The sequence below is a fragment of the Dendropsophus ebraccatus genome, chromosome 4 (assembly GCF_027789765.1).
Source record: "Dendropsophus ebraccatus isolate aDenEbr1 chromosome 4, aDenEbr1.pat, whole genome shotgun sequence".
Taxonomy (NCBI): Eukaryota; Metazoa; Chordata; class Amphibia; order Anura; family Hylidae; genus Dendropsophus; species Dendropsophus ebraccatus.
This window is the reverse complement of record NC_091457.1, coordinates 2,221,471-2,238,837: the sequence shown is the minus strand read 5'-3', so window position 1 is coordinate 2,238,837 and position 17,367 is coordinate 2,221,471. Positions and strand designations below refer to the sequence as shown.

Here is a 17,367-nt window from a genome sequence, read left to right as displayed (position 1 = left end):
GTAGAATGATCGTATAGAAGACTAAGAACAGATTATAGAAGGTGATACTGTATACATCTATATAGCAGCACGGCCGTCATCGCTGCCCATGTTTTTCTAAAGTCGCCCTAAATCACATAACAATAAAACCATCTGCCTTAAGCTGTAACCCCCAGGGCCCAGACTCCATTGGCCTGTGATGTGCCTCGTGGTTCTTACATTGTGACTACAGACATAGAGCGGTTACCTTGTCACCTCTGCAGTTGTTCAGGCCGATGTTGTTGAGCGGCATCTTGCTGTCCAGGCCATGGGGCTGATGCTGATGCTCCCTCTGGATCTGCTCTCTCATCTTACGAGCCTCTTGTATGGCTTTCATGACTGTATCCTGGTCTCCGAAGAGAGCGGGAGAGTTAAGACTGGAGAGGATATCTATGGAGAAAAGGAGGGGATGTATCAATGTACAGTTATATATATACATGGAGCATACAACATATAGCACCCACCAGGAGAGCAACATGGTGCCCTCATAGCTAAAGTAAGACTGCATCTCAACAATAGCTGGGCCCCTCAGCTGCAGGGCCCTTGATAACTGCATGTCTATAGAGGACGTCTATTCCGACACTTCTATTCATTGCAATGTGTCACATTGATATCAAATAAAAGACTTGGCGCGGTGATGTCATCTGTCTGCCCATAATGAATGCAGCGATTAGCCAATTCCTGGATATCGATGTACAGATTGTTACCTGTGGCCCGACCTTTTCTCCCTGGTAACCCCGCTGTACTCAGGGCTCAGTCTTACTTTGTACCTTTTTTTTTTACCGACCATCATTTTGGCGAGGGGACAATGGCCATACTGTATCCGTAAGACTAATCTTCTCCAGCCTCTTACCTCTGTGTCAGATTCCTCACGCTCCTAATAGCCGCCTTGTTTTGGTGCACAGAACAGGGAGGTGAATCACTCTGATGGAATAGGGACCTTGTTTATTCTGGCCGCCTCAGCAAGTCACCATTATAGTTAATATAATTATCTGCACTTGTCATGGTTGTTCCCAGGGATGGTGACTAACCAGAAAAACTGATGATAAGATGACATTCTGAGAGGCATAACCATATCGTACCACCTTGTGATGGGGACCTCATCTGTCGGTGGAGAGAAGGCTCAGGCATGCTGCATTTTCATAGGGTAGCATCAGAACACATTGACTGTGGCTTAAGCCTCCAATATGGCTGCCATGACAGCTTTTGCAGGTTTGTGCCCTCAGCCTTCCCAGAACCCTGTGTGTCATGATGCTGTAGTAAGGCTGGGTGAAGACTGGAGTAGGCCGGTCACCCAAGCAATAACCACCAACATGCCAACTTTATGTCAGAGAAAGCTGGATGAGTGCAGGACTTACACTGACTGGAGTCCTGACTTCTCTTACCCAGGGAGGATCCTCGGCCCAGGGCTCCGCTGATAGGGCTGGGGATGCCGCTCTTGTTCGATAAACTCACAGGACTGGTCTTACTGGGCGGGAAGAGGTTCTGTGTCGGCGATGTGGGAGACTTTACGGGCTCTGCCGTCTTCGGTCTGGCTGATAGATTCAGAGGCTGTGCCGCTTCATCCTGCAGGGATTTCACATAAACAATGATTAAAAGCAGATAAATGGGGCACATTAGCACTTAAGACAACGCTGCCGCTGCTTTACACCTCCCAGACAATGGCAGCGTCTCCCGCTGTAATAACAAAGGAAGCTAATTACGTGCGCCCTCCGAGACGCCACCTCACGATGCCTCATTAATTCTGCGCCTCGGCCCCGTATTTACATCAACACGCTTGCTCCTAACTTCTTTTTGCCAAATTAAAATCTGAATTACTGCACATTACAGCTCACGTCTTAATGTGTTTTCTAAGATCTAAATTAACCCAGGGCACTGACAGAGAATTATTCCTATTCCCATCCAGTCAGTGTAGAGCGCCGAGTCGCAGCTTCTTCCTGGATGCAACTGGTCTGTATCATCACTTCACTGGTCAGTCCTAAGATGTGTCCGCAGACTGGGCTAAAAACGTACATTTTATTCCTCCATCAATACAGGCAACACTTCAACTCGTGTAAATACAGTCACAGTGTATCCAGTCTGCTCCACTCACACAGTCACAGTGTATCCAGTCTGCTCCACTCACACAGTCACAGTGTATCCAGTCTGCTCCACTCACACAGTCACAGTGTATCCAGTCTGCTCCACTCACACAGTCACAGTGTATCCAGTCTGCTCCACTCACACAGTCACAGTGTATCCAGTCTGCTCCACTCACACAGTCACAGTGTATCCAGTCTGCTCCACTCACACAGTCACAGTGTATCCAGTCTGCTCCACTCACACAGTAAGTGTATCCAGTCTGCTCCACTCACACAGTCACAGTGTATCCAGTCTGCTCCACTCACACAGTCACAGTGTATCCAGTCTGCTCCACTCACACAGTCACAGTGTATCCAGTCTGCTCCACTCACACAGTCAGTGTATCCAGTCTGCTCCACTCACACAGTCACAGTGTATCCAGTCTGCTCCACTCACACAGTCAGTGTATCCAGTCTGCTCCACTCACACAGTCACAGTGTATCCAGTCTGCTCCACTCACACAGTCAGCGTATCCAGTCTGCTCCACTCACACAGTCAGTGTATCCAGTCTGCTCCACTCACACAGTCACAGTGTATCCAGTCTGCTCCACTCACACAGTCACAGTGTATCCAGTCTGCTCCACTCACACAGTCACAGTGTATCCAGTCTGCTCCACTCACACAGTCATTAAGTATCCAGTCTGCTCCACTCACACAGTCAGTGTATCCAGTCTGCTCCACTCACACAGTCACAGTGTATCCAGTCTGCTCCACTCACACAGTCACAGTGTATCCAGTCTGCTCCACTCACACAGTCACAGTGTATCCAGTCTGCTCCACTCACACAGTCATTAAGTATCCAGTCTGCTCCACTCACACAGTCAGTGTATCCAGTCTGCTCCACTCACACAGTCACAGTGTATCCAGTCTGCTCCACTCACACAGTCAGTGTATCCAGTCTGCTCCACTCACACAGTCACAGTGTATCCAGTCTGCTCCACTCACACAGTCACAGTGTATCCAGTCTGCTCCACTCACACAGTCACAGTGTATCCAGTCTGCTCCACTCACACAGTCACAGTGTATCCAGTCTGCTCCACTCACACAGTCACAGTGTATCCAGTCTGCTCCACTCACACAGTCACAGTGTATCCAGTCTGCTCCACTCACACAGTCAGTGTATCCAGTCTGCTCCACTCACACAGTCACAGTGTATCCAGTCTGCTCCACTCACACAGTAAGTGTATCCAGTCTGCTCCACTCACACAGTCACAGTGTATCCAGTCTGCTCCACTCACACAGTCAGCGTATCCAGTCTGCTCCACTCACACAGTCAGTGTATCCAGTCTGCTCCACTCACACAGTCACAGTGTATCCAGTCTGCTCCACTCACACAGTCACAGTGTATCCAGTCTGCTCCACTCACACAGTCACAGTGTATCCAGTCTGCTCCACTCACACAGTCACAGTGTATCCAGTCTGCTCCACTCACACAGTCACAGTGTATCCAGTCTGCTCCACTCACACAGTCACAGTGTATCCAGTCTGCTCCACTCACACAGTCACAGTGTATCCAGTCTGCTCCACTCACACAGTCACAGTGTATCCAGTCTGCTCCACTCACACAGTCAGTGTATCCAGTCTGCTCCACTCACACAGTCACAGTGTATCCAGTCTGCTCCACTCACACAGTCAGTGTATCCAGTCTGCTCCACTCACACAGTCACAGTGTATCCAGTCTGCTCCACTCACACAGTCAGCGTATCCAGTCTGCTCCACTCACACAGTCAGTGTATCCAGTCTGCTCCACTCACACAGTCACAGTGTATCCAGTCTGCTCCACTCACACAGTCATTAAGTATCCAGTCTGCTCCACTCACACAGTCACTAAGTATCCAGTCTGCTCCACTCACACAGTTGCAGTATATGTGGGCTGCTCGCACAGTCTCAGTTTATGTGGGCCGCTCGCACAGTCACAGTGTACCTGGGCCGCTCGCACAGTCACAGTGTATGTGGGCCACTCGCACAGTCACAGTTTGGGCCGCTCGCAGTCACAGTTTATGTGGGCCGCTCGCAAAGTCACAGTTTATGTGGGCCGCTCGCACAGTCACAGTTTATGTGGGCCGCTCGCACAGTCCCAGTTTATGTGGGCCACTTGCACAGTCCCAGTTTATGTGGGCCGCTCACACACTCCCAGTTTATGTGGGCCGCTCGCACAGTCCCAGTTTATGTGGGCCGCTCGGACAGTCACAGTTTATGTGGGCCGCTCGCACAGTCACAGTTTATGTGGGCCGCTCGCACAGTCACAGTTTATGTGGGCCGCTCGCACAGTCACAGTTTATGTGGGCCGCTCGCACAGTCACAGTTTATGTGGGCCGCTCGCACAGTCACAGTGTATGTGGGCCGCTCGCACAGTCACAGTGTATGTGGGCCGCTCGCACAGTCACAGTGTATGTGGGCCGCTCGCACAGTCACAGTTTATGTGGGCCGCTCGCACAGTCACAGTTTATGTGGGCCGCTCGCACAGTCACAGTTTATGTGGGCCGCTCGCACAGTCACAGTTTATGTGGGCCGCTCGCACAGTCACAGTTTATGTGGGCCGCTCGCACAGTCACAGTTTATGTGGGCCGCTTGCACAGCCTTAGTGTATCTGGTCCCCTCCACTTCTGATACTCCTGAATATTTGCAGGACATATGCAGAAAATATCTCCACAGGGAAACCCAGAATAATTATCCTGTGTCCATTCAGAGCCTGGCAGCCGACACACGTTGCCCACCACTACCTTCACAGTGTGCAGTGCCCACTGACACCAGGAAACTGAGTCAGCCGCTAGAGTTTAACTTGGTGTCTGTCCATCAGGCGTGCATCCTGAATACTGTATCACCGTGTCTGGTGCAGAGGCAGAACCACAACTGTGCCAGCCGCTGGGGAACCTCACCATGCTGCAGGAGTCACAGTGGAATTGGCGATAATGATTTATTATTCTGTATTTTCCACTATCTGGGAAGGATTTGTAGCTCTGTTCATTCTGATCTTACAGGTTCATGAATAGAATGCAAGGACTACAGTGAGAACTGGCACAGCAATACAGGAGACTGAATGTATTGTAGGCTTTGTGTAAGGGGGCATTGGTGTAGGGCACTGTAATGGCCGCCATTATCTTGTATATTTATATGTGAGAGCTTCATCCAGCAAATGGCGCTTCATAAACAACTCTCTGTACGTCTCACAAAATTTACATGACAGACAAATTGTCCATGAAACCTCTAGTCAGGTGATTGCACATGGCCTCCCCACCGAAATTCTGTTTATAATGGTGAGGAAAACCTTACAAAGTCTGTATGATCTCACTGAAGGGATGATACACAGGTGGAGCAGACTGTGGTGTCCTAATGTAAGCTCCGCTGTACACACTACTGAATTTATTTACAGAGGGGCGGGGCTGTGACTACCTCTCTATACACAGGATATACCGGGGAGGGGCTGTGACTACCTCTCTATACACAGGATATACAGGGGGCGGGGCTGTGACTACCTCTCTATACACAGGATATACAGGGGGCGGGGCTGTGACTACCTCTCTATACACAGGATATACAGGGGGCGGGCTCTCACTACCTCTCTATACACAGGATATACAGGGGGCAGGGCTGTGACTACCTCTCTATACACAGGATATACAGGGGGCGGGGCTGTGACTACCTCTCTATACACAGGATATACAGGGGGCGGGCTCTCACTACCTCTCTACACAGGATATACAGGAGGCGGGGCTGTGACCACTTCTCTATACACATGATATACAGGGGGCGGGGCTGTGACTACCTTTCTATACATATGATATACAGGGGACAGGGCTGTGACTTCCTCTCTATAGACATGATATACAGGCTGGGTGTCAGCAGTAATAGATGAATGGTTGTCACTCTAGTAGAAGGTGTGTGGCTTTCCTGAATAATGGAGGTGTTGGTGAATAATTCCTGGGTTATGGTGAGGGCCTGTACCATGTGACTGGCGTTTAGTGCCTCCATACAGTGGTTTGTCTGCCTCTGTTACCTTTAGATAAGAGTAGTAGATGGATCTTGGGATTCTGGCAGAATTTGGGATGTTTTATTTATTTGCAGCACATGGTGAATGTAGTGAAATGTGTCCCGGCTGATGGTCGTCTGTTTCTGGAGCCAGACATGTTTTCTTTGTAGAAAGCAACAATACGTTTCCCTTATATTGATGTGACACTGTGTAATCCTCCACAAACACACAATGCCTTCACTGATCGCTCAATGTATACCATGCATACCATGTGATGTCTAGTAATCCCTGATACAACTTTCATGATGGTTTTACCACCAGCCGTTAAAGCTCAGTGGAAAATTCAAACTTCCCATGGCTATCGCTAACTCATCTTCGGCTATCGATAACTCATCGTCGGCCATCGATAACTCATCGTCGGCCATCGATAACTCATCGTCGGACATCAATAACTCGTCGGCCATCGATAGCTCATCTTCGGCCATTGATAACTCATTGTTGTCCATCGATAACTCATCGCCGGCCATCGATAACTCATCTTCGGCCATCGATAACTCATCGTCGGCCATCGATAACTCATCGTCGGCCATCGATAACTCATCGGCCATCGATAGCTCATCTTCGGCCATTGATAACTCATTGTTGTCCATCGATAACTCATCGTCGGCCATCGATAACTCATCGCCGGCCATCGATAACTCATCTTCGGCCATCGATAACTCATCGTCGGCCATCGATAACTCATCTTCGGCCATCGATAACTCATCGTCGGCCATTGATAACTCATCATCAGCCATCGATAACTCATCGCCGGCCATCGATAACTCAGCATCGGCTGAGAAAATCTAATCAGCATTCTGTTTAGGAAGCTTTATCAGTGTGATAGAGAGTGGCATCCATCATGGTTATATCCATAGGCTGAAGACCTTTCCTGAACAAATACTGTACATATGCCAGCTGAGGGTTTATCACAATAAATTAGTGTAGACAACCTCTGTGATCTCACGCTCCAGATTGATTTCCTTTCTCTACACTGATAGTGTTAGCAAGCTGACAGAACTTTCCATTATATAAGAATATGGAATTGTCTTTCCTGGTGAGTGTGATAAATCGCTGACAGGTGAGCGCCAGCCTCCAGTCTCCACATCTGACGGGGCTGAGGCCGCTCTGGTTATGGGGCTCGGAGGAGAACTGGAATAACACTTTATGTACTTTGCCTCCTTAGGTCATTGGTCCCCTCCTTATGGTCTTTGCGGTGCAGCGGCTACACATCTGTCAGTTTCCTAAGGCTCTGCCTTGGACAGATTCCACTTGGGTGTTTGTCTAGGTGTTGACTGTGTTCTAGTAAATAAGCCATCTCTGTGGCTGCCGGCGTGCAGAGCGTCTCTTATGCTGCAACCTTGTCTGAAGAATTTGCAGGCCCGGGCAGAGTGTCTGGGACACGTTTTGTTACCAAATCAATCGGCTGTCTCCATGGTGACTATTTTCTTTAATAAAGCGTTTTCTCTGATTTATTTTCCTAATATTTTAATGTCCTGTATAAGTGGATGCAGCTGTTGTGGAGGTGCTGCAGGAGATCATGACACGAGCTGCGCACCAGTGACATGAAACCATGGGTATAGGATTCTGCTGTAACTAACACGCCTGTCATTATGGATGGGGTAGGTTGAATGACGTCACATTGCCTAATGGCAACACCTTAGAGGAGCTTCATCTACATCCAACGCCTCTATTATAGGCTGACAATTATCAAACGGATGAGAAAGGTGAAAATTATGACCCCAGATAAACCCCAAAACCCCTGTACCCTGCTAACGACCTGCTGGACATATCACAGCAGGCACCATTATTATTGTCCCATGTCAACCAGAGTAGAGGAGACTGTATAATAGTCACCAAATTGGAGGAGACTGTAAAGTAGTCACCGCGTTGGAGGAGACTGTAGAGTAGTCACCGGGTTGGGGGAGACTGTAGAGTAGTCACCGGGTTGGGGGAGACTGTAGAGTAGTCACCGCGTTGGAGGAGACTGTAGAGTAGTCACCGGGTTGGGGGAGACTGTAGAGTAGTCACCGGGTTGGGGGAGACTGTAGAGTAGTCACCGGGTTGGGGGAGACTGTAGAGTAGTCACCGGGTTGGGGGAGACTGTAGAGTAGTCACCGGGTTGGGGGAGACTGTAGAGTAGTCACCGGGTTGGAGGAGACTGTAGAGTAGTCACCAGGTTGGAGGAGACTGTAGAGTAGTCACCAGGTTGGAGGAGGCTTTATAGTAGTCACCAGGTTGGAGGAGACTGTAGAGTAGTCACCGGGTTGGAGGAGGCTGTATAGTAGTCAGCGGTCTTTACCTTTATCTGTGTCACAGGGCTGGTCCCTCTCTTCTCACTCTTCATTGCAGTGGGGGACAGGGCTCCGGCAGAGTTTGGTGGCTGAGGTGTGGACGGCATTTTGGCTCCTGGAGACACCTGCATGCTGGCGAGCTGTGCGGCATAGATCTGCTGTAAAAGAAATGGCAATGACCGATTAATCCTTGGGATCTCAATATCCCTCTTACGTATAGAACAATCAGATGTCAGATACAACAATTACAAATTGCGGTACAAGAACGTATACTGCAATAATACAGGTGGAGAAGACTTTAATGGAACACTAAATCTTTGCCAATAGTAAAAATGGACAAGGTATAAGCAAGCAAGTGAACTTTTTGAGCAATCTCCCAAGTTGTACGGGGAGAAGGCTTAGAGATCCCAATTTTCTCATTTTCAAAGTTAGCACACATTCAGGCTATGTTTACAGCACACCGTAAAATACGGCTGTATGTTCAATATAACAATGAATAATTGAAGTGAGACAGGAAACACAGCTAAGTCGTGAATACCTGTAACGCTGCACAGCTGAGGCCGGGATACCTGTAACGCTGCACAGCCGAGGCGGAATACCTGTAACGCTGCACAGCCGAGGCCGGGATACCTGTAATGCTGCACAGCCGAGGTTGGGATAGTTGTAACACTGCACAGCCGAGGCCGAGATAGCTGTAACGCTGCACAGCCGAGGCGGAATACCTGTAACGCTGCACAGCCGAGGTTGGGATAGCTGTAACTGCACAGCCGAGGTTGGGATACCTGTGACGCTGCACAGCCAAGGTTGGGATAGTTGTAACACTGCACAGCCGAGACGGAATACCTGTAATGCTGCACAGCCAAGGTTGGGGTACCTGTAATGCTGCACAGCCGAGGCCGGGATACCTGTAACGCTGCACAGCCGAGGTTGGGATACCTGTAACGCTGCACAGCCGAGGCCGGGATACCTGTAACGCTGCACAGCCGAGGCCGGGATACCTGTAACGCTGCACAGCCGAGGTTGGGATAGCTGTAACGCTGCACAGCCGAGGCTGGAATACCTGTAACACTGCACAGCCGAAGTTGGGATACCTGTAACGCTGCACACCCGAGGCCGGGATAGCTGTAACGCTGCACAGCCGAGGTTGGGATAGCTGTAACGCTGCACAGCCGAGGTTGGGATAGCTGTAACGCTGCACAGCCGAGGTTGGGATAGCTGTAACGCTGCACAGCCGAGGCCGGGATAGCTCTAACACTGCACAGCCAAGGTTGGGATAGCTGTAACACTGCACAGCCAAGGTTGGGATAGCTGTAACACTGCACAGCCAAGGTTGGGATAGCTGTAACACTGCACAGCCAAGGCCGGGATACCTGTAACACTGCACAGCCAAGGTTGGGATAGCTGTAACACTGCACAGCCAAGGCCGGGATACCTGTAACACTGCACAGCCAAGGTTGGGATAGCTGTAACACTGTACAGCCAAGGCAGGGATACCTGTAACGCTGCACAGCCAAGGTTGGGATACCTGCAACCCTGCACAGCCGAGGTCGGGATAGCTCTAACACTGCACAGCCAAAGTTGGGATACCTGTAACACTGCACAGCCAAGGTTGGGATACCTGTAACGCTGTACAGCCGAGGTTGGGATAGCTGTAACACTGCACAGCCAATTTTGGGATAGCTGTAACACTGCACAGCCAAGGTTGGGATAGCTATAACACTGCACAGCCAAGGTTGGGATAGCTGTAACACTGCACAGCCAAGGTTGGGATAGCTGTAACACTGCACAGCCAAGGCCGGGATACCTGTAACACTGCACAGCCAAGGTTGGGATAGCTGTAACACTGTACAGCCAAGGCAGGGATACCTGTAACGCTGCACAGCCAAGGTTGGGATACCTGCAACCCTGCACAGCCGAGGTTGGGATAGTTGTAACACTGCACAGCCGAGGCCGGGATAGCTGTAACACTGCACAACCGAGGTCGGGATAGCTGTAACGCTGCACAACCGAGGCCGGGATAGCTGTAATGCTGCACAGCCGAGGTTGGGATAGTTGTAACACTGCACAGCCGAGGCCGGGATAGCTGTAACGCTGCACAACCGAGGTCGGGATAGCTGTAACACTGCAAAGCCGAGGCCGGGATAGCTGTAATGCTGCACAGCCGAGGCCGGAATACCTGTAACGCTGCACAGCCGAGGTTGGGATACCTGTAACCCTGCACAGCCGAGGTTGGGATACCTGTAACCCTGCACAGCCGAGGTTGGGATAGTTGTAACACTGCACAGCCGAGGCCGGGATAGCTGTAACGCTGCACAACCGAGGTCGGGATAGCTGTAACACTGCACAGCCGAGGCCGGGATAGCTGTAATGCTGCACAGCCGAGGCCGGAATACCTGTAACACTGCACAGCCGAGGCCGGAATACCTGTAACACTGCACAGCCGAGGCCGGAATACCTGTAACACTGCACAGCCGAGGCCGGAATACCTGTAACACTGCACAGCTAAGGCTGGGTTCTTCACACCATTGTTTGTTTTATGCTGTGGCAACTATGGGAAAAAATGTCACTGGTTGCCCACCGGACGTCAAGGGCACCTGACGCACTTTAATGGGGTTCTAACACTGGCATTCCCCTAATAAGAGCTCAGCATATTCTTCTACTTTGTTCAGAATTTTGGACAGAACATTCAAATTATTAACATTGATATGGAACTCTGTGGCGAGTGATGGTAAATAGTGGTGGCGAATAGAATAGTCACCCATTGTGATGATCTCCACACAGATAAACCTGATTGATAAACTTCTCAGGAATATTGGTGCCGTATCCGTCAATAATAAAGAGCCACCACGTGATTTTCTCAGACGTTTCCCTCTCTACTCTGGAGTCAGATTTTTGTTCTCCTTCCTTTGGTGAAAATGTCCTAAAACAACAGCTCTGGGGGATTTTTTTTCTCTCTCAAGTAAAAAGGAAAAGTCTGTTGAGACCTAGTTAAGAAACATTATTTGCCACTGTACTAAATAAAATATGCAAATCTGTGATACTTTATTTATGCCGCCGAATATTCAGCAATGGAGACAATGAGTAATTGGGTTCAGACGACTGAAACACAAAGAGGTGACTGCGAGGCCAATCCCACTTTGCTTTGGTGTCGCTGCTGCAAAAAATAAAATTGTGCAAAAAAAATGTATATGAAAAAAAAAAAAATCCTCCCCCAACGCTGCAAAGCCTTTGCTGTAATTAATTAACATAGCCGCGGCTGATCAACATATTGCTCCTAATTAGCGTCCCCTGAAAAGATGGATGTGAGGCGTACAGGTTCCCCCCGACGAGACTGTGAGGGCATTGCACTTACAACATAAAAATGAGCAAAGTCAAGAATGAAAGGTAAGATAAATAGCAACTGGCAGACGCGGTGGCCGAGCCATGTGACAGCGCCAGAGGCAAACCGGAGCTTCTGCCAGTGGTGTGTGCCAGGGACACAGATGCTGTAACTTAAAAATATCCCCTACATCTGTGAAGGATTGTGAGGGTGAGATGAAAGGGACCGTGCTACCGGCCGCACATCCCAAAGCAGATGTCTTAGGCCTGGCTCCTGGGCCCCTGACCCGAGTCCTAACACACCAATGGCTCAGCTTTCCCCAAAGCTGGTACAGGCATGGATTCTATACACCAGAAATAGTGTGCACAGAAGTGACATGGGACCAGTCAGCCCGGGACCCACTGCCCAGCGGTCCACTTATGAAGCTGGTTGGTAACTGCGTGGCCTCCATAATAAGCTCTAGTCTAGCTGGGTGCACAGGCCCCACATGATCTACAAATGACAGATATGGTGCCAGATCTATTACAGCTGTATTATGGATACATTGACCTGAACTACTGGGTGAATAGCCAAGGAAAACTGCAAGATACCTGGCTCCCATAAGAGGAGTCTATTGAACACCACTGTCCCTTCTCCATATTACATATGGGCGGCTGTTTGTACCCAGTTCTCTGTCCATCCGGTGTAAGACACAGGGAGGGGACGGGTGATATAAATCCACACTAAGGATCCTGACCTCCTCCGGGGGAAATGATACGATTCCGGAAAGAGACAGCATAGAAGAATTAACAATTAACGCCGCAGAGTCTGGATTTTATTTCTTTCTGTCTTGGAGAAATATAGATTCCAGTAACTAAGGAGCAACTCATTGTGCTCCCTCCGAAGGAAGTAATTCCTGCTTCGAGCCCACAGAGACTGCCCCGCCGCTTGTCTCCACAGAGACTGAGACTGCCCCGCAACTCGCCAACACAGAGACTGAGACTGCCCCGCCACTCGCCTCCACAGAGACTGAGACTGCCCCGCCGCTTGCCTCCACAGAGACTGAGACTGCCCCGCCACTCGCCTCCACAGAGACTGAGACTGTCCCGCCACTAACCTCCACAGAGACTGAGACTGCCCCGCCACTCGCCTCCACAGAGACTGAGACTGCCCCGCCGCTTGTCTCCACAGAGACTGGGACTGCCCCGCCACTCGCCTCCACAGAGACTGAGACTGCCCCGCCACTCGCCTCCACAGAGACTGAGACTGCCCCGCCACTCGCCTCCACAGAGACTGAGACTGCCCCGCCACTCGCCTCCACAGAGACTGTGACTGCCCCGCCACTCGCCTCCACAGAGACTGGGACTGCCCCGCCGCTTGTCTCCACAGAGACTGAGACTGCCCCGCCGCTTGTCTCCACAGAGACTGGGACTGCCCCGCCACTCGCCTCCACAGAGACTGAGACTGCCCCGCCACTCGCCTCCACAGAGACTGAGACTGCCCCGCCACTCGCCTCCACAGAGACTGAGACTGCCCCGCCACTCGCCTCCACAGAGACTGAGACTGCCCCGCCACTCGCCTCCACAGAGACTGGGACTGCCCCGCCACTCGCCTCCACAGAGACTGAGACTGCCCCGCCACTCACCTCCACAGAGACTGAGACTGCCCCTCCACTCGTCTCCACAGAGACTGAGACTGCCCCGCCACTCGCCTCCACAGAGACTGAGACTGCCCCGCCACTCGCCTCCACAGAGACTGAGACTGCCCCGCCACTCACCTCCACAGAGACTGAGACTGCCCCGCCACTCGTCTCCACAGAGACTGAGACTGCCCCGCCACTCGCCTCCACAGAGACTGAGACTGCCCTGCCGCTTGTCTCCACAGAGACTGAGACTGCCCCGCCACTCGCCTCCACAGAGACTGAGACTGCCCCGCCACTCGCCTCCACAGAGACTGAGACTGCCCCGCCACTCGCCTCCACAGAGACTGAGACTGCCCCGCCACTCGCCTCCACAGAGACTGAGACTGCCCCGCCGCTTGTCTCCACAGAGACTGAGACTGCCCCGCCACTCGCCTCCACAGAGACTGAGACTGCCCCGCCACTCGCCTCCACAGAGACTGAGACTGCCCCGCCACTCGCCTCCACAGAGACTGAGACTACCCCGCCGCTCGTCTCCACAGAGACTGAGACTGCCCCGCCACTCGCCTCCACAGAGACTGAGACTGCCCCGCCGCTTGTCTCCACAGAGACTGAGACTGCCCCGCCACTCGCCTCCACAGAGACTGAGACTGCCCCGCCACTCGCCTCCACAGAGACTGAGACTGCCCCGCCACTCGCCTCCACAGAGACTGAGACTGCCCCGCCACTCGCCTCCACAGAGACTGAGACTGCCCCGCCACTCGCCTCCACAGAGACTGAGACTGCCCCGCCACTCACCTCCACAGAGACTGCCCCACTGCTTACCTCCACAGAGACTGGGACTGCCCCACCACTCGCCTCCACAGAGACTGGGACTGCCCCACCACTCGCCTCCACAGAGACTGCCCCGCCGCTCGCCTCCACAGAGACTGAGACTGCCCCGCCACTCGCCTCCACAGAGACTGGGACTGCCCCACCACTCGCCTCCACAGAGACTGCCCCACCACTCGCCTCCACAGAGACTGGGACTGCCCCACCACTCGCCTCCACAGAGACTGCCCCGCCGCTCGCCTCCACAGAGACTGAGACTGCCCCGCCACTCGCCTCCACAGAGACTGGGACTGCCCCACCACTCGCCTCCACAGAGACTGCCCCACTGCTCACCTCCACAGAGACTGAGACTGCCCCACCACTCGCCTCCACAGAGACTGAGACTGCCCCGCCACTCGCCTCCACAGAGACTGAGACTGCCCCGCCACTCGCCTCCACAGAGACTGCCCCACTGCTCATCTCCACAGAGACTGCCCCGCCGCTCACCCCCAGAGAAGCACATCCCAGGAACCATAGGCTGATACTAGGGGTTCAGGGTAATGACACACTGACATTCAGGGTACTAGATAATGACACCCTGTTACCACTCTGCTTGTGTGTATATATTTATAATGGCACAGGTAATCTGAGGCCGCCCCCCTCTCATTTATCAGTAGCAGCTGCTCAGCGTATGGCGGTCATGTATATGGAGCCTGTTACATTGTGCAGCTCGCTTTCTCACATCTACTGTTATTGTACTGGACATACAGATGTAGCAGAGCTGGGTTTGTCATCAGTCACTATAGGGGGCCATGCTTCCATAGGGTACAGTCATACATAGGAAATGTATAATGTGTCTCCAGTGTGATATCAAAGCCAGAGCTGAGCTGATGAACTATTAATAAAGATGATATGAATAGGAAATCATTTTCAATATTTAAAGTAGCCGCACAATCACAGGTCCTGTGTACATAAAGAGAATACCGCATCCAGCGACAAACACAAAAGCCTCTGATATTCAAATCTGCCTCCTTTCATGCCTCTGATGTGAGTGAGCGCGGCCCCGCAACCTCCTCCAAAGAAGAACTCCACAAGAAAGACAAACTTCTGCCCTGCCACCAGCCAGAAAGACGCAGGAACAAAGGCGCAGCCAATGCTCCGCCGCTACCCATGTAGCAGAGCTCACAACTAAGGGCCCTATTCCAACGGACCATTAGCGTTCAGATTATCGTTAAATCGTTCAAATCTAAACGATAATCGTTCGGTTGAAATGCAGTTAATGATGAACGACCGAACGAGAAATCGTTAATCGCTTTATAAGACCTGGACCTATTTTTATCATTGCTCGTTTGCAAAACGTTCGCAAATCGTTCGCATTGAATAAGATGTCGTTCGCAGTAGATACGAACGCAATAGCGAAGAAATAGCGAAGAAAAACGATCGCAAATACGATAATAAGTAACGATTATCGTTCCATGGAAATGAGTGAACGTTTTCAGGTCTTTCGCAATAGCGATCATTTGAGATCGTTAATCATTAACAATTATGCGAACAATAATCGTCCGGTGGAATAGGGCCCTAAGTTCTAGCTTGTTTACAAAAGTAATCAGAAAATGTAGATGTCACCTGCAGTCCTATGTAACACCACAGATAACACTGATATCTGAGTACAGATAATGTAGTAGTCACCTGCAGTCCTATGTAACAGCACAGATAACACAGTGATATCTCTGAGTACAGATTATGTAGTAGTCACCTGCAGTCCTATGTAACACCACAGATAACACAGTGATATCTCTGAGTACAGATAATGTAGTAGCCACCTGCAGTCCTATGTAACAGCACAGATAACACAGTGATATCTCTGAGTACAGATAATGTAGTAGTCACCTGCAGTCCTATGTAACACCACAGATAACACAGTGATATCTCTCTGAGTACAGATAATGTAGTAGATGTCACCTGCAGTCCTATGTAACACCACAGATAACACAGTGATATCTCTGAGGACAGATAATGTAGTAGCTGTCACCTGCAGTCCTATGTAACACCCCAGATAACACAGTGATATCTCTGAGTACAGATTATGTAGTAGTCACCTGCAGTCCTATGTAACACCACAGATAACACTGATATCTGAGTACAGATAATGTAGTAGTCACCTGCAGTCCTATGTAACAGCACAGATAACACAGTGATATCTCTGAGTACAGATAATGTAGTAGATATCACCTGCAGTCCTATGTAACAGCACAGATAACACAGTGATATCTCTGAGTACAGATAATGTAGTAGATATCACCTGCAGTCCTATGTAACAGCACAGATAACACAGTGATATCTCTGAGTACAGATATTTTAGTAGATATCACCTGAAGTCCTATGTAACACCACAGATAACACAGTGATATCTCTGAGTACAGATAATGTAGTAGTCACCTGCAGTCCTATGTAACACCACAGATAACACAGTGATATCTCTGAGTACAGATAATGTAGTAGATATCACCTGCAGTCCTATGTAACAGCACAGATAACACATTGATATCTCTGAGTACAGATAATTTAGTAGATATCACCTGAAGTCCTATGTAACACCACAGATAACACAGTGATATCTCTGAGTACAGATAATGTAGTAGTCACCTGCAGTCCTATGTAACACCACAGATAACACAGTGATATCTCTGAGTACAGATTATGTAGTAGTCACCTGCAGTCCTATGTAACAGCACAGATAACACAGTGATATCATGTAGTATATGTCACCTGCAGTCCTATGTAACAGCACAGATAACACAGTGATATCTCTGAGTACAGATTATGTAGTAGTCACCTGCAGTCCTATGTAACAGCACAGATAACACAGTGATATCTCTGAGTACAGATAATGTAGTAGTCACCTGCAGTCCTATGTAACAGCACAGATAACACAGTGATATCTCTGAGTACAGATAATGTAGTAGATATCACCTGCAGTCCTATGTAACAGCACAGATAACACAGTGATATCTCTGAGTACAGATAATGTAGTAGATATCACCTGCAGTCCTATGTAACAGCACAGATAACACAGTGATATCTCTGAGTACAGATAATGTAGTAGATATCACCTGCAGTCCTATGTAACACCAAAGATAACACAGTGATATCTCTGAGTACAGATAATGTAGTAGAT

The 17,367-nt window shown here is 50.2% G+C and overlaps 1 protein-coding gene across 11 annotated transcripts in view; it reads right to left on the bottom strand.

The window, feature by feature from the left end:
• The window catches only part of SOX6 (SRY-box transcription factor 6), a 425,495-nt gene that overhangs the window by 49,056 nt on the left and 359,072 nt on the right, over positions 1-17,367 (bottom strand). For 9 of the 11 annotated variants that reach the window (XM_069964997.1, XM_069964998.1, XM_069964999.1 and 6 more), the window contains 3 exons: positions 8,451-8,600; positions 1,377-1,584; positions 227-408 (listed from right to left, as the gene is read on the bottom strand). In XM_069964997.1, the coding sequence (XP_069821098.1) occupies positions 227-408; positions 1,377-1,584; positions 8,451-8,600 (540 nt within the window). The remainder of the gene's footprint in view (positions 1-226; positions 409-1,376; positions 1,585-8,450; positions 8,601-17,367) is intronic. The other 2 variants (XM_069965003.1, XM_069965001.1) reach the window with 1 other exon arrangement.